Below are 27,522 nucleotides of genomic sequence, written 5' to 3'. Positions count from 1 at the left end.
TGAGGGTGAGAAGTAGGGTGTCTGGGGAGGAAGGTGTCGAGGTGATGAGAGGTACTGTGTCTGGGAGGTGAGAGGCTGGGTGTCTGGGGGAAATGAGAGGCTGGGTGTCTGGGGATAGAGGCTAAGTGTCTGGGATGGAGAGGTTGGGTGTCTGGGACTGAGAGACTGGGTGCCTGGGAGTGAGAGACTGGTATCTGGACGTCAGGCTGGATGTTGGCGGATAGACGCTGGGTATCTGAGGGAGGTGAGAGACTGGGTGCCTGGGGGTGGAGTGGGGATGGGGTGTCTGGAGGTGGGGATGAGTAGGCGAGAGGCTGGGCTCCTGGGGATGAGGGGTGAGTAGGCGAGAGGCTGGTTTCCTGGGGATGAGGGGTGAGTAGGCGAGAGGCTGGGTGTCTAACAAAAGAAGCCTGAGTGTCCATCGTTCGTGCAAACATGGCAATGATGTCACGAGTAAGGTGTTCCTCAAAGTAGGTGAGGGATAGGTGTCTGGGAAGGGGTTATGGGTGATAAAAGACAAGGTGAATGCTGTCCATAGTGGCATCCTGGAACCTGACTTATCAAATTTCCTCGAAAATCCCATAGTATTCCCAATCAATTTAGTTCAGGGGAGGACTCTTGGGACCACAGAACCTTTAAATGTTCAACATGTTTCTCCACTTATGTATCACATGTTCCAACTATCCAATTATTTCAAATGATAAAATATTTAAATATATTAATGCAATTTAAGCTTCACATCTTTTAACCTGCTCTTTCAGATCCTTTATACCAGACACCGGCTCCCTGTAGGGGCAATGGGCTTGACTACAAGTTCCCAGATCTCTTTTAAACTTTCCTTGAGGCACTTAACAGGGAAAAGCTTGGCTATGGTGAAATTCCTGGCGTCCAGTCAACTGCTTCTCTTGAGAGTGCAGCTGAAATTGGGAGTTTACTCATGTTGTAGAAGTACACTGTACCACACAAATTAGCATTTTTTTTTAATTGGACCATACTTTTCTATGCTTTAGGATGTACGTACCTAATTAGGTCTTCAGATTAATTTACCTGTCGGTGATTCCCTATAGTAGCCCGTTTCTCGCATTCAATTGTCTTTCTGCATTTCATTAAAGTCTACTTGAATAGCGTCCCGCCCTCTGGATTTTCCTACAAGCTCCTGCCAACCATGTGTCATTCCACCCACAGAGCTTCATTCCAAAGTTCCTTTTCTCACACTAAGCAAAAAATATAAGCTTCCCACAAGTACCGCAGCCTCCATAGATACATTAGGTTTATTGTCTCAGTCATTGCTGATAGCCCCGGGAAACGGAGAACAATGTTCAGAAAAATATTCTACTCATTCTGGGTGATGAACTACACTTGGTTAGGGATAGTGCTGGTAAGTCTTTTCTTTACATTCTCTTTATTAGCGAATCCAAAAGTCAGTCTTCAGCAGTTGTACAGAGGTCTGTATTCTGGAATTGGGTGGATCAACTTTTCGGGACTGTTCTCTTGCGTCTGAAACCAACACTGAGCACAAAACAAACTAATAGAAATCTATTTCTCTGTAAACTACTATATCGGCATTTTACCTACTCTGACATTACTGGTTGTGGTTAATTCTGGTTTCATTCTAGTTCTACTGGTTGCAATTCATAGCTATTCCAGCCTCTCAAAAACCAAAAACCCATTCAAAACTCCCTCATTCTACAATGATTTAATACACAATTTCAGGTTAGAATAAAAAAAAGGGTGCATTGATATCCTAAGGTTTTATTTGCTTGCTTTGGGACCTTGAAGCATATTTTGAACTTTCCCTCAGGAGATTATAGAGTGTTGAGGTAAAATCTATGATCTGTGGAGAGTATCGTTTAACATGTCAACACATTGCTAAATATACACTGAACTGCACCATCAGCTACTCATACATGCATTGATCTTCATTTGTCATAACAAAATGAATGGAAAGAGCTTTGGGTGCAAATTTCGTGTGAGAAACAAGGTTGCATCCACAGCAACAAGTGGTTGACAATTAAGGGTTAAGTGATTCAAAATTATCAATCACTAAAGGAGGTGATAAGGTTGCCTGCTGAATGAGAACAGAAAATCTCAAACTGGGGTGCTGTCAGATATTCTTCACAGTACATAGTAAATGGTCAGGACATAGTGCAGGGAGAATCGCTCTGCAGCCAGAAGTATGGACAATAAATGATGAAAATGAAAATGTTATTTCCATGATGTCTTAGAATGTGCTTATGTAGAATCTTGTTTTTATTTTCATGATTCTTTCCAACTTCACTAAATTTCAATGAATTAAATTAGCATATAATCAGGTGACTCCTTTGTTAAAATACGGTATGCGGTAGTTTTATTTTTTCTAGATTGCCTTCATTGATACTAAATAGGTACTTTCCTAATATATTGTTACATAGACTTCTATAGTAGTTAAATAGTTCCTTGTTATTTTATGCCTTTGGTTAGTCATGGGTTTGACTGTAACAGCTTCCCCCTTCCGAACAATAGGAGCCTGAAATTCTTGATGGGTCCAAAATGTAATGGAAGAACATGATTATGGTTATTATAAAGAACTTCCCACATAATAGATGGTCTCATTCTATGTTCTCGAAAGTGAGGAAGAAATAATTTATATTGCATGCCATTACATCTCTTAGCACATTTCAATGCACGTCATATGTATTCCAATTGGTTGGATTTTGCAATAAAAATAACAAACTAACCAGTGTTCACTGCTATTTGTGTGAATTGGACAGCGCCCAATTAGTGACCACACATGAGTTATTAAATAAATGAAGATATTACAATCCAAATGCGAAAGTTGCAGAACTCTTGCCAGCCTACCATCTGACACAAGATTTAAACAGTGCAAAGTTGCTCTTTTTTGCTCATCAATATGAATTAAACATGTCAGAAAGATCAATTCTTGTTCTTTTCAGTATTACTACTCTTATGATGGCAAGGTAGTCTTAATTCTTACTTAATGATCTATCTGGCTTTGAAAATTAAATTTAACAAGTGTAGCGTCTCAGTCCTTTTAATTGTTTATTGAAGACCTTTAAAAGTTAAAAAAATTCCAATTCACTAAAATCCTTTTCTCACTGTATCTTTCTCCTTCTCTCCCTTAATCAAATCTTTGTCCATCTCTTTGTTTTGTTTTCTGTACCAAAGTTTTCATGGTATGTAAAGTTCTATTAACACTTCCCGGCTCACTGTTTGTGTTGCTCACTGACAATTTTTGATCTGATTAGTAAGCACACTGCATAGTCGCTTGCATTTGTTCACATACATCCTAGATTACTTGAAGAGGGTGCTGAGTTCTTGTATGGTTCTTGAAGTTTGAGTACACAAGTCCAAAGGAAGTACAAGCAAGTCTGTTGAAGGCTGTTGCTCTCTCTTCATCGCTGTCTGCAAAATCTAGGCCAAGGAATTATTTTGAATTTACCGATGGTAATTGGATAATGGTGACAGCCATCTTACTTAGAGCAGTTCCCCACAAACAGCAATAGCAAGGTTGACCAGTTGTTGGTGTTAGTATGAAATGAACAAATTTAGTTGTAGCTATAATTCATCACAAATGAAATTTTACTGACAGAAGTTCATTTTCTCAGTATTCTCGGTTGAGGCAATATTTGTGTGAAATTATGGTACTGATGCTGTGTGACACCTAAATAATTCAAGATGTTTGCCTGGATTACATATGTTGTCAGCTTCTAAAGTGTTTTGCACAGAGACATTGCATGAGTATTAAAGATTAAAGCTGGAATTCTCCCTCACCACATCCCCTCATCTCGACCACCATTCCCCCAACTGTTACCCCAACCACACACATAGAAGCAGATACTCACATAACCACACTCACAACTAAGGGCTCACTTGACTACAATTAAGAGAGAGAAAAATTCCACTTAAAAATGTCTTCTACTTTTCCTGTTTTTGCTCAGTTAAAATATTAATTGTATTCTACTCTTCCAACATATATCTAAATCTTACAATAGAACTAACATGTAATATGGTTGAAGTTAATATATTTGCCTAATGAATGCTACAAATTGGGAAGTGCTCTATAATTCAGCATTTGGCTAAGTGCACTTCAAAATTCAAAGGAAGATATTTTGACATTATGGGACTAATGGGGTTTTAAACAACAAATTCCATGTTAGTCATTTTTCATTGGAAATAAAGTAAACTGAATTCAAGTAACCATGACAACATCAGCAAAACTCTTCACTGTTCACTGAGCCTGTGACAATTCTGATTCAATGCCACGTCAAGACAAACTTGGAGTCCCTACAGATGTTGCCTGTGGGAAACGCCATCTGTTTCCTGGCAGCTAAATACTTATATAAACTTTTAGTAGGTTGATTTTCAATTCTACTTGTCAGACTTTTATTTCTTTTTTCCACTATCATTTTCTCCCCAACTTTCCTAAAGTTTCCGACTCATATTGAAGCAGTTCTACTGAAACTGTATCCAAGTGGCCTTTCCTCATGTGTGAGCCTTAACTGTGAGTTTTAGCAGGCTGTTCAAATATCATGATCCAGCTTTCATCTGGTACCTATACAAGTGAACTTCCAGCAAGTATTATCAGATAACAATCAAGAGCAGGAACCCCATCCTCCATTTAATCCCTCAATCTACACCATTTAAGAGGCCTTCCCTATTCCACATCGCCTCCAACCTACCTCACTCCAGATGGTTACTGACCATTGCAGTCAAAGAACACTGAGGTTATTTGTACAAACCTCTCACAGCAGACCCAGTTTGACCAACCTTGCTGAAATGTCTGCAATTTTATGATTAGATTAGATTACTTACAGCGTGGAAACAGGCCCTTTGGCCCAACAAGTCCACACCGACCCTCCAAAGAGCAATCCACCCAGACCCATTCCCCTACACCTAACACTATGGTCAATTTAGCATGGCCAATTCACCTGACCTGTGCATTTTTGGACTGTGGGAGGAAACCGGAGCACCCGGAGGAAACCCACACAGACAGGGGGAGAATGTGTCAACTCCATACAGACAGTTGCCTGAGGCGGAAATTGAACCCGCGTCTCTGGCGCTGTGAGGCAGCAGTGCTAACCACTGAACCCATTGGATTTCAAACTAGTGGCATACCAATGTAGTTACTTTTGTGAAGGGCTAAGTAAGAGGCTGCAGTGTCCTCCTGAAACCAAAACCCAATCTAGTATATGTCAGAAAGCAGGTGACTGCAAACTCCTGGAATGTCAATGTAATGTTGTTGATACTGTGGGGTTTACAATAAGGGAGTAAACATTGAAAGGCATGTTTTGTATTAAGAGTAATCAAGGATGGCTTTTAGTTTAGAAATCTAAAGACTGATTGTTTCTCAGGCAGTTTAGGAAGAGACCTGAGCTGACCAGTTAGGAAAGTATGTAATTTTATTTATACAGTAATCAGTATAAAACCGTACAGGGAAAGCACAGTTGATCTGGTATAAATGTTTACCTTGTGAAACTTTGAGGCCATAATACTTGGTTAGAAACCTGTAGATTATTAAAAAGCTGAGAAAGTCTAAGGTTTTAGTTTCTTGAGTATGGATCTACGAGGACTTCACAATTCACAACACAACTGGGGAGAAGCTGTTAAGTCAAAATTAAAGATTTGATATAGAAGGGTAACGTCTCTGGATTTAACACCATTAGAAATAGGAGCAGCAGTAAGCTATTTGGCCTGTCACACCTGCTCTGTTATTCAAGAGGATCATGCCTGAGCTGACGTACCTCACATTCATTTTTCTGCAAGTTTCCTGTAATCTTTGATTCCTCTACCGATCAAGAAACTAGCTATCTCACTCTTAATTTTACACAAGAACTCTGCCCCACAGTTCTCTGTGGCAAGGAGTTCCAAAGACTTACTGAAATTCTGTAAGTTCTACATTAGGGAAAAGATGATACTTTGTTTTGCTGTATGTTATAAGACGTTGTGAATTGCATTAGCGTTACTGTCACAAGTACTCAGATGAGGACAGTGAAAAGTTTACAAGTCGTCACTTGTGATGCCATCTTAGGGACAAAGGTACAGGATCTTCAGTGCAACTTCTTAGCGAAAAAAAATTAGAAAATGAAGAAATAAATAGTCCAGCATTGCAGATTGTAGGAATAAATTAGAAAATCGAGAAATAAAAAGTTCAGAACAAGTTTCAGTCTGCGCTTGACATTAACATAGCTTGGTTTGTTTCGTTTTATATTTTTTGTGCAATGACATTATTTTTATCAATAAAGGAAATCTGCAAGCTTGTCTGAGGTTTCTGTGAATGGCCACCACATTTTCTTTACAAATTATCCATCAAGCCAAATTTCATTCTGGAATCTGATTTGTCCAGTAGCACCATCATCTAAGATCATGACATGGTTAATAGACACATGGGAGAGTGCACTTATAAACTGACCCATAGCACAGCCGATTCTAACTGCACTATATATATCATTAGTTTGACTGGAAGGATGAGAATCCAGTTTCAAGGTCCATTTAGATTAGATTAGATTCCCTACAGTGTGGAAACAAGCCCTTCAGCCCAATAAGTCCACACCGACCCTCTGAAGAGCAACCCACCCAGACCCATTCCCCCTGGCTAATGCATCTAACACTATGGGCAATTTAGCATGGCCAATTCACCTAACCTGCACATCTTTGGACTGTGGGAGGAAACCGGAGCAAACCCACGCAGACATGGGGAGAATGTGCAAACTCCACACAGACAGTCACCCGAGGTTGGGATCAAACCTGGGACCCTAGTTCTGTGGGGCTGCAGTGCTAACCACTGAGCCACCGTGCCACCCAGCAATAACAAAGGCAGGACTAAGAATGAGGTTCTATGGAAGAAGTTTGAGAAATTGAGCTCTAACTTAAAAAGCTGAAGGTCAACAGTAATAATTTCTGGATGATTACCTGAGCCAAACTCAAATTGTCATGGAGTCAAATCGACTACAAAATTAAACACATTGCTCAAGGAATATAGCAAAACACATGACACTGACACTGCTACTTGGGAGGGAGGGGATGGGCGCCACAACAGCTGGACTGGGATCAACATCCTGGTGAATTGTATAAATAGAAGCCAATAGCACACTTGAAACTAAAAGGGCTTCAGGAAGTGTGGAGCCAGGCAAAAAGAAAATTGAAATTTAAAGATGCAAGAGATTTGTGTCATCATGTGGCTAACGAGAAACAGAGGAGGGGAGCAGGAATTGTCAGTATGTCTTATGTTAAGATCCATGCAAAGCTTGTGGCAAAACCAAAGTTAGAGACTGCTTATCTCAATACACTAGGCATTCATAACAAAATCGATAAAATATCAACACAAAGTATCCAGATTTAATCACCATTTCAGAGTTGTGGAGCAAGACTTTCAGTTTTGATCAAGACCTCAATATCGGGGTCAAATTGGAATCATAAGCCTGTGGGAAACAGTCAAGCAAAAACTTTTTTTTCCCCCAAATTGGTCAATTAGTCATGATAGAAGTCGTCCAGTTTGGAAGAAACTGCAGGTTCTAACTTAGAGATTGGGGTGGGGGAAGCTGGGGGGTTGGCATCACAGTTACAAAGCAGTCTCTCTGCAAATTTATTAGCATTTACATGAAAAATGAGCTCAGCTACTATTGCGAAAGCAGATCCGTTTGACCACCGTCTCACCTCTGGAAAAATTGCCTGGGTGCAGGATGGCATCACAAATCTTGCCTGCTTACCTGTCATCACATAGCAGTGAAACTTCAGCCCACACTTTCCAGGGAACCAGAATTGCGGTATCAATATTCCAAAGTGCACTATATTTCAAAAAAAGCAGCATAGAAAATGAGGATGATGTAAGGACCTCAGTAGGAAGGGAGTTTTGCTCAAAAGATCCAGGTGTTGAACCAGTTTGCATGCACATAGAATCATAGAGTCATAGAGATGTACAGCACGGAAACAAACCCTTCGGTCCAACCCGTCCATGCCGATCAGACATCCCAACCCAATTTAGTCCCACCTGCCAGCACCCGGCCCATATCCCTCCAAACCCTTCCTATTCATATACCCATCCAAATGCCTCTTAAATGTTGCAACTGTACCAGCCTTCACCACATCCTCTGGCAGCTCATTCCATACACGTGCCACCCTCTGCATGAAAAAGTTGCCCCTTAGGTCTCTTTTATATCTTTAGGTAATAACAATGACTGCAGATGCTGGAAACCAGAGTTTAGATTAGAGTGGTGCTGGAAAAGCACAGCATTTCAGGCAACATCCGCGGAGCAGTAAAATCGACGTTTCAGGCAAAAGCCCTTCATACAGCTGTATTCCTGTATTCCTGATGAACGGCTTTTGCCCGAAACGTCGATTTTACTGCTCCTTGGATGCTGCCTGAACTGCTGTGTTTTTCCAGCACTACTCTAATCTAAACTCTTTTATATCTTTCCCCTTTCACCCTAAACCTATGCCCTCTAGTTCTGGACTCCCCGACCTCGGGGAAAAGACTTTGTCTATTTATCCTATCCATGCCCCTCATGATCTTATAAATCTCTATAAGGCCACCCCTCCACCTCCAAGGGAAAACAGTCCCAGCCTATTCAACTTCTTCCTATAGCTCAAATCCTCCAACCCTGGCAACATCCTTGTAAATCTTTTCTGAACCCTTTCAAGTTTCACAACATCTTTCCGATAAGAAGGAGACCGGAATTGCATGCAATATTCCAACCAATGTCCTGTACAGCCACAACATGACCTCCCAACTCCTGTACTCAATACTCTGACCAATAAAGGAAAGCATACCAAACGCCTTCTTCACTAACCTATCTACCGGTAACTCCACTTTCAAGGAGTTATGAACCTGCACTCCAAGGTCTCTTTGTTCAGCAACACTCCCTAGGACCTTACCATTAAATGTATAAGTCCTGCTAAGATTTGCTTTCCCAAAATGCAGCACCTCACATTTATCTGAATTAAACTCCATCTGCCACTTCTTAGCCCATTGGCCCATTTGGTCAAGATCCTGTTGTAATCTGAGGTAACCCTCTTCGCTGTCCACTACACCTCCAATTTTGGTGTCATCTGCAAACTTACTAACTATACCTCTTACGTTCACATCCAAATCATTTATATAAACGATGAAAAATAGTGGACCCAGCACCAATCCTTGTGGCACTCCACTGGTCACAGGCCTCCAATCTGAAAAACAACCCTCCACCAGCACTCTCTGTCTCCTACCTTTGAGCCAGTTCTGTATCCAAATGGCTAGTTCTCCCTGTGTTCCATGAGATCTAACCTTGCTAATCAGTCTCCCATGGGGAACCTTGTCGAATGCCTTACTGAAGTCCATATAGATCACATCTACTGCTCTGCCCTCATCAACCTTCTTTGTTATTTCTTCAAAAAACTCAATCAAGTTTGTGAGACATGATTTCCCATGCACAAAGCTATGTTGACTATCCCCTAATTAGTCCTTGCCTTTCCAAATACATGTACATCCTGTCCCTCAGGATTCCCTCCTACAACTTGCCCACCACCGACATCAGGCTCACCGGTCTATAGTTCCTTGGCTTATCCTTACCATCTTTCTTAAACAATGGCACCACATTAGCCAACTTCCTGTCTTCCGACACCTCACCTGTGACTATTGATGTTACAAATATCTCAGTAAGAGGCCCAGCAATCACCTTTCTAGCTTCCCACAGAGTTCTAGGGTACACCTGATCAGGTCCTGGGGATTTATCCAGTATTATGCATTTCAAGACAAGCAGCACTTCCTCCTCTGCAATATTGACATTTTTCAAGATGTCACCATCTATTTCCCTACATTCTATGTCTTCCATGTACTTCTCCACAGTAAATACTGATGCAAAATACTTGTTTAGTATCTTCCCCATCTCCTGCAGCTCCTCACAAAGGCCACCTTGCTGATCTTTGAGGGGCCCTATTCTCTCCCTAGTTACCCTTTTGTCCTTAATGTATTTGTAAAAACCCTTTGGATGAGGAATAGCAAGAGTCAGAAAACACTGTGTGAGTAGTTTATAATCCACCCCCCAACAGTTGTTATGCCATTGGGCAGGGTGTTATGTAAGAAATGATTGGCACTTGTAACAAAGACAATGCAATAATGCTGGGAGACAGAAATATTAATATAAGCTGGGCAATTCAAATTGGTAAATGTATCTAAAACATAAGTTTATAAAATGCTTTGGTAGCAGCTTGCTGAGACAATATATTATCAATACATCTCAGGATAAAGCTATTGAAGGTCTAATATTGTAACTTGTAAAGCTTTCTGAAGCCATTTCTTTTTTAATGTGCGAGAAAGTTAGTTTTTGGAGACTAATGGAAACTTATTTATTTCTGGAGAGTTTTTAACAAGCATACAAACTAACCTTCCGTTAGAAGGATCTGCAATTTTGGAGTGTTTGGCTCAGAGGAAACATCTTTGGTTTAAAGAAGATTTTCAGCTCAGGTTTTCAGAAAACTTAATTGAAGCTGCTTGTATAAAACTATTTCTCCTGAAGAAAGGAGCTAGTTTAGAACTGCTAACAAACAGATTGCAATTGTATAAGGAGTTTAGTTTGAGAGTTCCAGAACAGAAGTGTTTGGTCTAAGGTCAGTTTTATGAAGAAAAGTGTAATAGGCTATTAGATTCACAGGATTGAGATTAAAGCCTCAATTTAAGCCTTATAGATGTGTTAGAGAAGGGAGTTCTCTCTGGTGTGAGTACTGTAAAGAAGTTTACCATTAGCTTTGAAATATTTAAACTTGTGTTAAATGTAAATAGCTTGGTTTATTCTTTTTTATCATCATTTCTAGTGCATAATGGACTTTTGTTTTCTTGTCAAAACAAATTATTCAGAACTGCATGTTTGTGTTTTAGTGAAAGACCTCTTTGTTAAAGTCCAAAAAAAAATCAGTCAAGCTAGATTTCAATCTGGAATCTGACTTGTCCAGTAATAACACCAGCTGGGATCTCAACCATGACAGCTCAGTGGTTAGCATTGCTGCCTCACAGCGCCAGGGACCCAGATTTGATTCCAGCCTCAGGCAATTGTCTGTGTGGAGTTTGCACATTCTCCCTGTGTCTGCGTGGGTTTCCTTTGGGTGCTCCAGTTTCCTCCTACAGTCCAAAGATGTGCAGGTTAGGGTGGATTGGCCATGTTAAATTGTCCATAGTGTTCAGGAATATGTAGGTTAGGTGCATTGGTCAGGGGTAAATACAGGGTAGAGGGAGTGGGTCTGAGGAGTTTACTCTTCGGAGGATCGGTGGGGAGTTGTTGGGCTAAAGGGCCTGTTTCCTCACTGTAGGGATTCTACGATGATGATTCTATGTAATTGTTCTCTTTTGAATGGCAATGAGAAATCCCCTCATTTATTCTTTTTCCTCGTCATATTGTTCATTGCTCATTGAAATTGAAAATGTGAAATTCTTATGACCAACTAAAAACGAATGCGCAAGACCATGAACTATGATGTAATGAGCAGAGAACATGCTCTTATGTAGATCACTGGCACAGTGTGAAATGAGGCAGATTCCTGACATGAGGGTGGCTTGATCCTCGGAGCTTCAATTTTACAACGCAGACCCCAGCATCTCGGAGCAGATTCTATGGACAGAAATTCACAGAATATCGGACATGTTCCAGCCTCTCCACATCCTCATGACATAACTTTGACCCACTTCCAGTACAGTTCTCCATTACAAGCACCTTTTATTTTAATACTGCAGCCATTTTGCACACAGCGGCAGACAGCCATCTTAAGGATTAAACCAGGGTGTATCTCAGAACTCTTCGCTTGCTCTCTCAGTACCTTTGAGCCTATTTGGATATGGATATCATCTCTGTCTTTCCTGTTTGCAATCTGCCTTCTCGTTCAGAACTTCAAGATTCACAAGACTTACCAGGATATTGCCCGTTATGGAAGGTTTGAGTGATAAAGGCAGGCTGAATAGGCTGGGACATTTTTCACTGGAGCTAGGTGATTGAGAGGTGACCTTATAGAGGTTTATAAATTAGGAGGGGATACAGATAAAGTTAATAATAGGTGTCTTTTCCATGGAGGGGATATTCAAGACAAGGGGGCATATTTTTAAGATGAGAGGAGAGAGAATTTATATAGAGGGTGGTTCATGTGTAGAATGAACTTCCTGGGGAAGTGGTGGGTGTGGGCACAGTTACAGCATTTAAAAGACACTTAGAACATGAAAAGCAAAGGTTTTGAGGGATATAGAGGTGGTAATAGTTAAGTTTAGGTTTATGTTCGGCAGGGACTGGTTGGACTGAAGGGTGTGTTTCCCTGCTGTATAACTCTCTGACTCAATGACTTCTGTCTAGCCTTGCCATTTATTCTCGACACAAAGTGAGGGAACTTCTCATGATTGTCAGCAGTGAGAGCACCTCAACAGGGTGGAGCTATCGCTGTACAGTACCTTATAATGTCGATATCACAACTGCAGCATGTGCCAGCAGTTTACTTGCCAAATACACTGAATGTACTTCAACCAAATGGTAGTCTCAAAGTCTAGACAGAATAGTCTTTAGTCAAGTCAAGGGAACAGCCTTCAGTCAGAAGGTACCAGCACATTCAGTCAGGGGTAATGTCCAATAACAGTCCAGGGGCTTGGACAAGGTCAATCAGACCCTTGAAGTTGTTAGGGTCAGGGGCTCTGCATTTACTACAGACCAGGGAGTGGACTATGGTCAGTTCTGCAAGTCCAGTTCAATCAGTCCAGGAATTCGAGATAAATCGATTAGGAAGCCGCTCAAAGATCACTCAAGGTCACTCAAGGTCACTCATCTGCCAGGACTGCCCATCCAAGTCAGTCAAGGAGTGGCCCATGGTCAGTCCTGGGGGTCAGCTGATTGAAAGTCAAGAGGAGTTATCAGGGGTCACTGAGGAACTCAATTCTAGAGACTGGAGGCAGCTTTCTGGGTTGCAGTGGGGACAATAATTCTGAGCTGGGAAAACTCAACATATAAACTGGGGGATGAGTCAACAGTTCTCTAAAGGGCATGGGGTACTATAGGAGAGGCTGACATCGATGGTCATCCCACCCTGGGGTACAGTGCGGCATGATGATAATCAGTTGTAGAGCCAGGACTCACGGGTAATGTTGGAGAGTAAGTCATAATTTAAAATGGTGTATAAGAACAACTGGAATCTCAACATTGATGGGCTCAACAGGGAGTGCAAGGAAGGAAGAACTATGGGGGATTCACATGGTAACTAGGCTGAGCCTGTGACCGATTCAACTAAGAAAGACTTGTGTTATTTTCCATCATAGAGTGAATTGTAATTGTACTCTGGAAGTAAAAAATAGCTGCAACCACTCCAGGTGTTGGGGGGGTAAGTGTTTCTTTTTCTGCCTGAGCACATGGGCTGTGCATGTGAGCAATGAGAGGCCATTCAAGGGCCAATTGTATTAATGAGGCCCTTACACGGCACAGGAAAAAGATATCTGTAGTGCGGGTGCCTGCATGCAAAATATATGTAAAGTCAAACTGTGCAGGATACAAATCCTGATCACAATCAATCTTGACCATGTCATTGGTCATTGCAGATTGAAGATAGACATCTTGCAAAGCAGAAGTAATCACAGCGACCATAAATATGGCATCCGCAGGTATTAATTCCCAAAGCCAATCCAAGGCCTCATAGACTGCACAAGGGTATGAAGCTGATTTCTTCTCACCATGAACCTTAACTATTCACCAACATGCATTATACTGTTCTGTCTGTGAGGGTGGGGTGTGGGTTGGGGAATGAGGTATCAGTAGTCATACAATGATTAAAATCTCCTTCCGTCATTGTGTGATGTGACATAAGCTGTATTAGTTGGAATGAGGCTAGTATGCCAAAGGTCCTGATAAAGGCATTCCATGGCTCTCCTTGTTGGAGTGCTCCATGTTCCACCGAATGGAGGACTATACTCACCAATCATTTATCAGTGATGCAAATGGCGACTGCTGTCACGAGTGAAAATCTGCTCTGTTTCTGATACTCCCCACATAGGTTCATTGGTATTGTTAGCATAGGATTCAGTCACAGCAGGAGCTATCATCGCTGTAGGGTACAGTGCTTCAAAGGTGCAGAGAAATGGAGGGGAAACTCTTGTCACCCCAAATCAAGGGCCACCAGCAATCGCCAGTAAATGGTAAAATGCCTTTGTGTAAAGAGTTCAATCAATGAAGGTTCCCTCAGGATGTGAGGAGGTACAGGAGAGCCAGAGTCTACTGTCCTTGATGACATTTCTTCCAGATTAACAAGGTAGAGTGCTGCCACAGACTAAAGATGTCCCAGCCCAATTTCACAGCATTGTGCCAACTGCCAGAGTGGGACCTGTGACCTGAAGGGGAAGGTGGTTATTCTACCCTGCAGCTGTCAAGGCACTCAACTGCTATATAACTGGATACTTCCAAAGATCCAATGGGGACCCGTGTGGGGATCACATAACCTTCAATCCATAAATATATCAAGGCTGCTCCTGATACAGTCTGTGCCAGGTCACAACACTTTATCTTATCTCCCCCATGATAAGGACAGTGCTGCAGCTGGGGCAATTGGCTTTGTCCACATCACTGTCTTCCTCTGGATGCAGGGCACTGCACATCACACTGAGAGTGCATTACTATAACACTTCAATGGAAAAGGATTCCATTTAATCATTGTACAAATCATCTGTGACTATTGGTACCGCACCTGAGAGATCTGCACCTGGTACCGTGAGAACTCTAATCCTCCTGTATTGTTTCACCAACTAGGTACCTTACAAAGATGGTTACTGAGCGACAATGCAGCCATTGCTAATGACTCCATCATGAAACCCCATGAATGAAGCCGAGCACAGGTACAATGCAGTCCAGTTTTCAATTGAGACCTTTGGACAGCAGACAACAATCCTCCTGAAGATTAGATTCTGATGCCAATATCAGTCTGGATGGTCTTTGTAGTTCAATGCAGCCACAATGTGCTCACTAATCCTAGCATGCTGTGGTCTGCACAACTGAATTAGGCAGAGAGGGATGTGATGAAGGCTGAAGAGCTCTGAAAGCAGAAGGAAAAAATAAGGACATTGAAAAGGAGGAACATCACCTTCAGCGTGATAGAGCTATACAGCATCGGGTATTACAAGCTAGACAGGGCTTACATAACAGCCCATCCCAGTCAATGTGAGTTGGCTGCAGTGATTATTAATTGACAGTACATTTACTGTTGAGTGACAGGCAAGCAGTCCCTATATGTAGTCAGAAATATATGCAGCTTTCATTGGTTTGGTTTTCCCTTTATGTTTGCTGCTGTTGAATAAAGATTAATGTTTTCAACTCCCAAGATGTTGATAAAGAGGCATTCAATGATGTTAATGTCATTGAATGGCAAAAATGATGGCTAGATTCTCTCTTATTGGACATTGTCATTGCCTGACAAAAGTGTCAATTGTTACTTGTCACTTATCAGCCTAAGCCTGGGAAATGTCCAGGTCTTCTTGCAATTGGACATTGACTGCTTCAGTATCTGAAAGGTCACAAATGGTGCTAAACATTGTTCAATTATCAGCAAATATCCAAGTTCTGACCTAAGGATAGAGGAAAGGTAATTTTTGAAGCAGCTGAAGATGGTTGGGCCTACCATGAGGAAATGTACCATGGGTACACTACCATGAGGAAATCCTGCAGAGATGTCCTGAAGCTAAGATGACTGACCTCCAACGACCACATCCACCTTCCTTTGGGCCAGGTATGACTCCAACCAAGCAAGAGAATTTCCCCCAATTAACCGTTGATTTGGTTTTGCTTAGACTGCTTGATACCACACTTGTTTTAATGCAGTCTTGATATCAAGGACTGTCGCTCTTTTGTCACCTCTGAAATTCAGTTCATTTAACCATGTTTGAACCAAGGTTGAAATGAGGTCAGGAGCTGAATGGCCCTGGCAGAACCCAAACTGGGCGTCACTGAGCAGGTTATTACTGAGAAGGTGCTGCTTGATGACACCTTCCATCACTTTACTGATGATCGAAGGTAGACTGATGGGGAGGTGATTGGTTGGGTTGGATTTGTCCCGTTTTTTGTGTACTGAACATACTTAGGCAATTTTCGCCATTATCTGGTAAATACTAGCGTTATAGTTGTACTGAAACAAGTTGACCATGGGAGCACAAGTTCTGAACATGTGATTTAGCAGGACTGCAGAGCTCAGGTCTGATCCATTGGCTATAGAATTTCTTAGTTCTGTCTATCACCTGCTGCTCTTGTGTTTGTCACATAAGTAGTCCCATTTGGTAGCTTCATTAGGTTAACCTCTTATTTTTAGGTATTCCTGGTGTTATCCCAGGCATGTCCTTTTGCACTCTTCATTGAACCAGTGTTGATCCTCTGGCTTAATTGTGATTATAGCACGGACGACATATCAGGCCATGAGGTTATGGATTGTACTGGAGTATGTTTCTGCTACTGGTGATAGCCCATGGTACCTCACAGATGCTCCATTGTATGCCTGTTCAAAGTCTATCCCATTATGATACTGTCACACAATATGATGGACAGTATCCTTAATGTGAATACGGGACTTTGTCTCCACAAGAACTGTGCAATGGTCACTCATATCAACACTGCCATGGAAAATGCATCTGCAGTAGGTAGATTGGGAAGGATGAAGTTTAGCAATTATGTACTTTCAGACTTGATCAGCTTGGTCAGTAGTGAACCACTGTTATTGATGGACATTGAAATCCCCCATCCGGAGTATATTTTGTATCTTTGTCACTCTCGTGCTTCCTCCAAGTGGTTCTCAACATGGAGGAGTACTGATTCTTCAGCCAAGGAGGGGCAGTACATGGTAATCAACAAGAGATTTCCTTGCCCATATTTGACATGATACCAGATGAGACCATGCTTGGTGCACTGTGCACACTTTTGGTCTCCATATTTATGACAGATATATCTACTTTAGCAACAATACAGTGAAGGTTCATTAAATTAATCCCTCGGCTGAGAGAGCTGTTCTGTGATGAGACACTGAGTAAATTGTGAGTTTAGAAATGTAAGAGTTGATCCCATTGAAACATGCACGACTCTAGCAGGATAGATACTGAATGTTCCTTTCCCCCTTGCTGGGGAACGCAGAACATGGTGGTTCCGACTCATTATAGAAGGATGGTCATTTAAGACTGAGATGAAGAGATTTTTCTTCACTCAGAGGTTGGTGAATGTTTGGAATTTTGTACTCTCAGGTATTGCGGATGCTCTATCATTGATTAGATTCAAGGTTGACATAGGTAGATCTCGGGTCACTCAGCGAATCAAGTGATCAAAGGGAACTGTTGAGAAAGTCGAGTTAAGGTAGAGCAGCCATGATTCTATTGAGCAGCGACATAGCTTTGAGGAGTGCCTCACTCCTGATGAAGGGCTCTTGCCTAAAATGTTGATTCTCCTGCTCCTCGGATGCTGCCTGACCTGCTGTGCTTCCCCAACACCCCACTCTCGACTCTGATCTGCAGTCCTCACTTTCTCCCAGCTTTGAGAAGTCATCTAGCCTAATCTTGCCCCTTTCACATATATATTTATAGACTGAAGCATTTGATTGCTTCTTGGTCAGGGTGGCACAGGAGTGACTGGCAACTGCATTAATCATCCCCCACTACAGGCATACAGAGCTGAATGTCCACTAGAAGAGAGAGTAGTCTGACATAGAGAAATACCTCCAGAGAGCTATTAGGGCGTTCCTGTCTTGGCTTAAGTTCAGTTCACAATAAATTCCAGAAAGTTATTCTCTATCCCAGAAGTTCTCCTCCCCTGAGTTACTTTGCCTTGGATTTGCCAATGCTAATTTTTAATGCAGCTACAAAAGTAAAAGTGGTAAAAGCACTTTGGAAATTAAACTTATAAACAACCTTCTTTGCTTTTAAGTTGAAGTCTGTTTATCATTTTCTTGTTTTGTCTATTTTTCTTATTGTAGGCACCAGTTACTGGGCAGTCAACTGTTGGTGATGGACAGCAAGAATCAAATTCCCTTCAGAAGTATTTAGTAGCTGCTCTTGTCTTACTGGTTATAGTTTTGTTAGCGTGTGCTGCGGCAATCTTTGGAGTATCCCTCATCTACTTTAAACTCCTTCAGGTATTTTACATTTACTTTAAAAACATACACAAGGTAAAATCAAATTTTCTCTACTGTTCTACAGTTGCAAGACATGGCAGAATTATTCAACCTCATGGGCCTGTTCTGCCATTTAGTCAGAGCAAGGGCAGCACAGTGGCACAATGGTCAGCATGGCTATCTCACAGTGCCACAGGCCTGGGTTCAATTCCAGCCTCAAGCAACTGTCTGTGTGGAGTTTGCACATTCTCTCTGTGTCTGCGTGGGTTTCTTCCCACAGTCCAAAGGTGTGCAGGTTGGGTGGATTGGCTAGGCGAAATTGCCCTGAAATGTATGGGTTAGCTATGGGTAATGCAGGGTTAGAGGATGCTTTTTGGAGGGTTGGGATGGGCTGAATGGCCTACTTCTACCCTATAGACATTCTATGATTCAAGGCTGATCTGCATTACAAATTCATTGACACACCTCAGTTCCATGTCCCTCCATACGCTTCCCTAACAAAAGATCAGTTGATCTGTACTTTGAAAGTGTCAATTGAGCCAGGGTTCACAACATTTGTAGGAAAAAGTTCCAGTTTTCTGCGATTTTGTGTTAAAAAAAAACTTCCAAATTTTATCCCTTGTTTATGCTATAATAAGTATAAAAGGTCTTCAATATGCATGTTTGTGAGTTATACAATTTAACAAGGCATTGTTAATCTGAAAATGGGCTAATTTCACATCTGTAAATTGCCACAGGAAATATAAAATGGGGTGTCCGTGCTGCTCTACAGAATCTGAGTGGGCATGGGTGTTGGAGGCCTGCTCACTATTTGAAACAATTAACAAGCCATTGAGTTTGTTAACAACCCACTCACCTGCATTTTGTCATTGTCCACCACCATGTTGGGCATGGGAGAAAGTTTGGGAATGTTTGCCGTCAGCTATGGTGAGTGGCACAGGGGCAGAAGGGAAGACCTGACACTAGGACAAATACTACAGGTACCAACAGATTCAGCTGGTAAAGGTGGCAGCATCAGTATGTTTGTAAATTTTTACAAAATCTTTTCTCAGCCTACCTTAAAATTTTCAAACAGCCAGATTGAGTGCTCCAGGAGCTGTTAAACTCCTCCATTGCAAAATGTCCCAAACTAAAACTTATGAACATAGAAATTAGGAGCTGATCAGTTTGTGTCTGGAATTCCACATTCCCACCTATTCCATTGCCTAACAAGGATCTGTCCTTCTCCACCTTAAATTATTCAATGACCTCCACCTCTGTCCATTTTCTGAGGCAGAGACTTTCAAAGTCACACAAACCTCCAGGAGAAGATAAAATTCTTCTCATCATTTTCTTAAAAGGTCAACCCTTAAATTTAAAACACTGCCCCCTCATTCTCAACTCACCACAAAAGGGAATATGCTTTCTACGTCCACTTTGTCAAAATCAATCATGATCTTATCCACTCAATCCAACCACTCTTTTGTCTTCTAAGTATCAGTGGAAGGACACTGAGTTTATGCAACATTTCTTCATTTAGACAGCCCATTCAATCCAGATATCAATCTAGTAAACCTCCTCTGACCCATTTCCAATGCATGTACATCCACCCTAAAATAAAGAGATCAAGCTTGCACATAGTGTTTCAGATTTAGTCTCACCAATGCCCTGTATAATTGAAGCATAGCATCCTTACTTCTATGCTCAATTACTATTATTGCAAGGAATAGCATTCCATTACCCTACTTACTTACTGCTATTCCTACATACTGTCTTTTTGTGATCTATGTGCTAGAACAGTTAAATCTTTCCGTGCTTCGGAATTTGGCAGTCATTTCCCATTTAAGTGAAATTCTGTATTTTTTAAATTCTTCTTGTCAAAGTGAAGAGTTTCACATTTTCCCATATAATAGTCTTGCCAGATTTTTGCCAACTTACTCACTCTACCTTTATCTGTCTGCAATCTGCTCTCTTTTCCATAGCATGCTTTCCGACATGTTTTGTGCCATCTGCAAATTAGCTCATTTCCATCCTTCACTCTTTTTATCTAAGTCAATGATGTTAATTGTAAAAGGCTGAGGCCACAGTACAAACCCATTCATCAAATCCTGCCAAACAGAAAAAAAAAGTCATTTATGCAAACTTTGTTTTCTATCAGCCAGCCAATCTTCTATCTGTGCTCATACACCATGAGCTCAGACTTTGCACGATGACCTTTATAGCACCTTATTCAATACCTAATGGAAGTCTGAGTACAGTACGTCTGCATCCATTACTTGATCCACTGCATGTGTTACTCTTTAAAGAATACCAATACATTGGCTAAACATGATTTCTCTTTCACAAAACAATGCTGACTCTTCCTGATTAACTTTTCTAAGTTCCCAGCTCTAACCTCTCTAAAACTCAATTCTAATATCTTCCCCATGACAGACATCAAGCTAACTGGCCCAAGGTTTCCTGCTTTCTGCCTCTGGAATAGAATAGACACAAGGGTTATTGTGGTTCTGTTCGCCGAGCTGGGAATTTGTGTTGCAGACGTTTCGTCCCCTGTCTAGGTGACATCCTCAGTGCTTGGGAGCCTCCTGTGAAGCGCTTCTGTGATCTTTCCTCCGGCATTTATAGTGACTTGTACCTGCCGCTTCCACTCATCCACAGATTCAACCAATAAGCACATTGACCTAGACCCAATATACCGGCCACTGCAGCGGACAGCTGGAACTGACAACCGGAAGCGGCAGATTCAAACCACTACAAATGGCGGAGGAAACATCACAGAAGCGCTTCACAGGAGGCTCCCAAGCACTGAGGATGTCACCTAGACAGAGGATGAAACGTCTGCAACACAAATTCCCAGCTCGGTGAACAGAACCACAACAATGAGCACCCAAGCTACAAATCTTCTCACAAACTTTGAACACAAGGGTTATATTTGCTACTTTTTAGTTGGATAGACTCTTCCCAGGATCTAGTTAATTTTGGAAGCTTAATACAAATGATTTGACAGCCTCATCAGCCATCTCTTCTCAAACCCCAAGATGAAGTCCACATGGACCTGAGGACTTGTCACCCTGCAGCTCTATCACATCACTTTGCATCTCTAGTCTGATATTTATAATTTCACAAGTTCCCCTCTCCCTTCCACACTTTTTGTCTCCTCTATAGTCAAAACAGACGCAAAATATTTGTTAATTTAATCCAACATTTCCAAAACAAGGTTTAATCAGAGTTCTAATTACATGGCCCTAAAATTCCGTGGGATCCACTCCCACTAAAACATCGGTAAAGCACCCAAGAAACAGACAGAACCCACATAAATGGACGATCCAGCCATTCCAGTGCCCCCTACACATAAATGACTGGACGTCTCAATCCTGGCAGTAGGCTAGGACCCAGGTTGTTGGTGGTGAACAGCACAATTGAGATGAGACATGCCAGTCTCACCCAGAATGCACTTGGAAGCAACTCGTAGGATATAGGCCGTGCAAATGTCCTGAAACCAGGGGCTTCTTTTCTCTTTAAAATCAAAATTGCAAATTTAGTTCTTTTGCATAAGGATGCAAGAATGAAGGTTTGGACATGAGATGTAAGGTAAAGTTGCCAGGATGGGTGGAGGCACAACCATTTGAAGGACAGTTAAAATTGCCACTGACTAGGCAGCAAAACAGTATCCACTTGTTGAGCCATGTCAATATAGAGCTGTCAGAGTTCAGTGCTGGAGGACCCTGTAGCCTGTGGAGTGGCAGAGCCATGTTGTTTGCCCACGGAGGATGTCCCATCTGTTTGAAGACATCTGTTACATATTGGTGCAGTTTTCTCAGCTTTGAGTTCCTCCATTGAGCCAGGAACTGTGCGGGTCAGTTTTGTTTTTATTATTGGGATGGTGGTCATGATATATCAGATTGTCTGCTCAGTACAAACACCACTTGATTTTTCATTCCATTGACTTAATTGGGATGAAAACTGAAGAGGTTCCACAAAACGTGCCAAGTTATCCCTTCCACTAGATTAAAATGGAACATTACCTGCATATATTACCCGAACAGATCAAGCAAAATGAGACTCAGTGATGGATTCTTCAAATAATGCATCAACAAGGCATATAGACCTTACAAAAAGACACATTTTATTTGCCTCCAAATGTGCAGTGAAGTTAATAGTGGACTGAATCTGACACTTCTGTTGCCTCACTATTTCTGTCTATATCTACTATTCAGGCAGTTCAAAGCAAGTGAAAATATTCCAGAAGTTTCTGGGTAAATTCTGCTAAAGGTGTTGCAGTGAGATTAGGATGACCCTTGGTTCAATCCCTAGATTCTGCTGACTGCTGATTTCTCTGGTAGAGATACTACACTTGGTTTCAGTGGAAGAAGAGAGGTTTGAGTTCTGCTATGATATTTCCTATAATCAGCACACACTGCTTAGTTTCCAAAAGGGGATATATGTTACCAGAGATAGGTTCCTACAGCTAAAAATCAGAAGGGCTTTGATGGAGAGATAAATAAAAGGGGGAGAAATGAGCAGGAGAATTGTCAAGGTCAAGGAGCTTGGGGACTTAGACTTTTTAAAACAAAAGACTGTCCAAAAACATGTGCTGTTGTCACAATTTAAGCCCTTTTCTACTTTTTAATGTCTAAATAAGCCAATTCCTCCCATTATAGAGTGCAAGCAATTACACTTTTTGTTTCAGATCAGAAAAATGTTGTCAGAAAAAGATGACGAGACATACGCACAGATTGGCGCAAACCTGGCTCACATTACACAAATGAGAAAAGATCAGGACTTGATCAATATGAATGGGAATGTGAAAGGGAACAATTGCATTGGCCAAGTGGAAATTGGTAAAGAACATGATACAGAAGGGAGGTCGACCAAGTCTTCCTACCTCAAGCTCCCTGATGGAACCACTTCAGCTAAGTCTCCTGACAAAGCAATGCTTGACATGGATTCATCGAAAGATTCCAGTGTAAATGGGGTCAGAGATGACAGTCGGTTAGCAGTCAATATCCCAAAATATGCCTCCCCACCTTCTTACAGCAACGCTATCAGGAACGGTTCACGAAATACTGTGACACAAGTGGAAAAACCAAAGGGGAACCATGAAAGTGTAACTCAGAGAGAGTCGAATAATTCCCAGAGCAATGTGCTTCAGCAGTCGACGGGATTGAGAACGTTCAGCCCGACTTCAAACAGTGGCTGTGCCGTTGCTCAAACCATTCAAAAACCTGCAAAAAAGCCTAAGCCTGAAACAGGACATTTGGCGACAAACCCCCCAGAGGGATCTTCTCCTGATTCCAGCATTTACGCAATTTATGATGTGCCTCGGCCTTGCCTATGCTCCTCAATGTGCCGTGGTGTCGTCTGGCACACATCAACTTTTCAACGCAATACTCTAAAGCGCTCCCTAAGTGAAATAGGTCCCACAGCCTTTGAACTACCACTTGAAATGCTTCAGGATAACAAGTACGCTGTGCCCAGACCAGTGACCTTCCCAAGCAATGTGAATTATGAAACTGATTTTAAGAATCTGGAGAAGTGTTCATCCAAGGATTCTGGTGTCCTGTCGTATGTGGATTCCCAGTTGCTAGATTTGATCCCTGAGGGAAATGAACCTCATCTTGAAACCAAAAGTAATCTGGAAAACAAACAAAGACAAGCAGCTGACAAGGAATCGCCCGGAGACACGAGTTTATTTATTTAATAAAACTGTAAAATTAGGAGCCCACAAAAAAACATAAAATGAGTGGCGTGCCTTTAAAATTTGAAAGAAGAAATTAGCCTGTGCACTTTCTTAAGATACAAATGATACCACGTGTTGAACTTAAGTTGTTCATCTAATTTATTGTTGGCAATAAGTTCAGCCAACCAGTGTTCATTAAATGAAAGCATGCTAATTTACCAACTTTTAAGAGCTCTATAAACCATGCATCTGCAGCAAATACCATCTTGCTTCAGTTTACAAGATTGAATGACACATGACTGAGAGACAAATTGTTAAATCAATGGAAGTATTTATGAAAAGACAAGAGTCTTGAACACTCAAACAGCAAAGAATTTCCTTTAGAACAAAACAAAGACTCCGCATATTTCTATTATGGCATTAATCATGCATAAAAATTGATTATACATCATTGATCCAAAGATTATGTTACAAGGCATTTCGTGACATTGTGATGTCCGGTTCTAAACATCACCTTCAGGAAGGATACTAAAGCCATGACAAAGAAACAAATTACAGGAACAAAAATTGGGAGTTTCAGTTCTCCAAGGAGACAAAAGAGGTTGAAGTCGTTCGACCTAGAACAGAAAATGTTAATGGAAAATTCATAAAGTTCAAAATGATGATGGATTCTGATAGAGTAGATAGGTGGAAACTGCCCCCACTGGCAGGAGGTGTACAAGGGATTTAGGATTATTAAGAAAATAATCAGTGGGGAGAACCTCTTTTCACACAGCAAGGTGGTGAGGGACGTACTGCCTGGAGAAGGGGTTGGAACACCAGTACCAGACCTGCAGGCTTCATATCTGCAGCCTTCCACTCACCTCAGACAGCAAGTGGTAGCTGCAAAGGTGCTCAGAGGGACATTATTTTGGGTGAGTAGGAATCTACCACAGGGAAATCAAATTACAGTCCTGGCACCCAGCTAAGTCACATAGGACAGTCTTATGATCTGAGAATGGTTGGTCCAGGACAGGGACATCTAAACTTTCTTGGAGGTCCCAAGGACCTTTCTCCTCCTGCTGCGAGTTTCACTTGGTAAGAAAGCTACAATGCCTTCTCCACCAGTCACCAGTTAAGGTCGAAGTCAAGGATCACCGGGCCCTGATTTTCATATTTAAAGAAGGTCTGGAATGACTTGTACGCATCCTTGCCACATGTTGATAAAAACAGGCTACACCAAAAGGCAGTGGGAATGAAGAGGGCTTTGACCAGTCAACGAAACTGTCAATGTTAATTGCTTGATCTCAACACACCCCTTCCTACTGGTCTTTCTACCAAAGTTTAAATTGTTCTAGCCGAGTTCATTAAACAATTGGTATCTAAATATATTTCCTGTAGATTATGCACAGTATAGACATAGGTATCCTGAATACTTACCTTCGTATCTTTGTACATCATTCATCCCTAAAAGTCTCCAAGTCATCTGATGAAGAGCTCATTATCATTTCCAAAACTGATGAAAAAATGGTTCAAATGAAAACTGAAGGACGTCTGCTAGCAAAGTTGGAGGAAGGGGTATTTAAAAAAAAGGTAAGGCCATAAAGTCACTTGAGGGGTAAGGTTGAGAAGTTGGGACCTTTACAATAACCTCAGGTAGATGTGGGAACTAAACCCTTGCTGCCAGCTTTACTCTACTGTACAAACCATCTGGCCAACCAACAGAGCTAACCAACTGCTAGAAGAAATGCAAAAATACCAACAGGTGCAATTTAGGATACTTTTTCCTCCACAAACCCACTTTGGCTGTCTAAAGATATGGATTTTTAAAAAAAAAATTATATCCAAGGATGCTTTTATGCACCATTGAATGTGTTTTTTCCACCACCAATTACCTCATTACAATTTTCCTTTATCCTCCTCCAATTGGTTACCATTATTTCTGACTCAAATACCAATTTTACTCAGTATATCTCTATCATATTGCATTCAATTGCAATTAAAATTCCCCAGTCCATCCAGAACAAGAGTCTGAACAGAGCAAGCAATTTCATAAGTTCAATCAAATTGAGGGATTGTAAAATTAACAGTTGAAGAACTGATCAATTGTCAGTTGTAGATCTCTCAATTCTGAAATCATACTTGTGTTCAACCAGGATCTCCAATATGACAGGGTCACAAGCATTACCACCTCCATCCTGTAGAGACAGAGATGTTCTGTGGAAATGTTACAAGAGTGCTGGTCTCCTGTGCTGACTGGGTTTAGGGACGTGATGCATGACAAGCAAGTTAATGATTTGGTTAAGTTCCTACTGTGGATTGCTTGTCCAGATAGGCTTTCTGTAGTGTCAAGAATTTCCTCATCACAGTGTTCTCCTTTGAGTACAACCCAAGATGGTACTCTATCCATCTCTCCAGTGATGACCACCCCACCTTTGTTGTCAATAGAGCAGTTTTCATTGCCAATGGATCTATTACCTTTTTGATACCTTTATACATACCTCTAGAATTCTCTATTCCAAAGAACGTCAGGATATTCTGGCAAAGTTGTAAGCTGTAGTCATTGGCACACTGACCAGCAATCTGAGCTCTCAGCGCACTCAGAGAATTTTCACTGAGTTCTCTCGCATAATTAACGAGAGCAGTCTGTTTGACTTCAATGGACAGAGAAGGAAGCCATGAAATTGTCAGCATTTTCTTTTAGTTTTATTTCAAACTGCGAAGAAAGTGTAAATTAGAGTAGGTAGGTTTAATGCCAAATTAGGTACAGAAATAGAAACAAAGAGAGAGAACAACATTCAATTAACAGAGCAGGACGAAGACATACCTAAGAAAAGTTTTGAAATAGCATTTTCAATTCTCCATTTTTGAAATCTCAATCCACAAATTTATTAGTTTCCACAGTAGTAAAAGTTATTTTCCCTTCCAGAGGCTGATAGCATCAACTTACACTTACCACATGGTTGAAAGGTACTTAGAATGGAATGTATAAAATGTAACTTTGTGTTGAATTTAATTTGCATCTACGAAGCAAACACAACAAATTTCCACGTTCCATAGATTTAATTGAGAATTAGGCAGCAAAGGTCTCATTTTTAGGAGGCAAATGGAACAGCAGCACAACACAAACAGCAAGGTTTGCATTTTTAGGTTAACATTACATTTGCTTCTCTGCTGAATTTTGCCAAGACATCTGCACATTGACAATGGTGAGTGCCATTATTTTTGTATGAAAATCTGGCCGATTTTTACCATAATGCAGCAGAGACAGATTTCAGCTTTGCTTCAGTGATCATATACTTGCCTCTGTATCAGAGGCTGGATCAGAACCTGACTACGTATTCTAGGCTGCAACTTCCATGCATTGCTAAGGAGTGGCATTGTGTTGGGTGTGCCGTCTTAAAGATGAGATGCCAAACTTGCTCTGTTAGGTGAATGCAAAAGAGAATGGTGTCTTAACCTATATGTAACCCTCATGCAACATGGCTAAACATAGAATACTTAGTTGTTTGTAGAACTCTGCAGAGTACAGGTTCAAGATGCATTGCCTACATTACAACAATGACTGTAAAGTGGTTGAGGACGTCCTGAAGTGGTGCGATGCTCTGAATTATTATAAGTGCTTTCTTTCTTTGATGGGTTATTAATGTTAATTTTTACTGTGTAAAAATTTGAATATTATTCATTCACGTTGATTTATTGAAGATGTGTATATTGTTGTTTTTATAACTTCTGCATTAAATCCGTTTTGTTTGTATTTAGACATCCTGCTCCCAGTTCGACACATATATGTTTTTCAATTGTTTCTCTATGTACATCCC

General features: G+C 41.2%; 1 protein-coding gene across 1 annotated transcript; it reads left to right on the top strand.

The window, feature by feature from the left end:
• Nucleotides 1-1,253: 1,253 nt before the first annotated feature.
• Nucleotides 1,254-27,522, top strand: LOC122555081. Its single transcript, XM_043700754.1, has 4 exons — nucleotides 1,254-1,378; nucleotides 17,926-18,084; nucleotides 22,733-25,294; nucleotides 27,464-27,522. The coding sequence occupies exons 1-3, from the start codon at nucleotides 1,316-1,318 to the stop codon at nucleotides 23,741-23,743; spliced, it is 1,233 nt and encodes a 410-aa protein (XP_043556689.1). The 5' UTR covers nucleotides 1,254-1,315; the 3' UTR covers nucleotides 23,744-25,294; nucleotides 27,464-27,522.

Source organism: Chiloscyllium plagiosum, chromosome 1 (genome assembly GCF_004010195.1).
Source record: "Chiloscyllium plagiosum isolate BGI_BamShark_2017 chromosome 1, ASM401019v2, whole genome shotgun sequence".
NCBI classification, from domain to species: domain Eukaryota; kingdom Metazoa; phylum Chordata; class Chondrichthyes; order Orectolobiformes; family Hemiscylliidae; genus Chiloscyllium; species Chiloscyllium plagiosum.
This window is presented reverse-complemented; position numbering and strand designations above follow the sequence as displayed.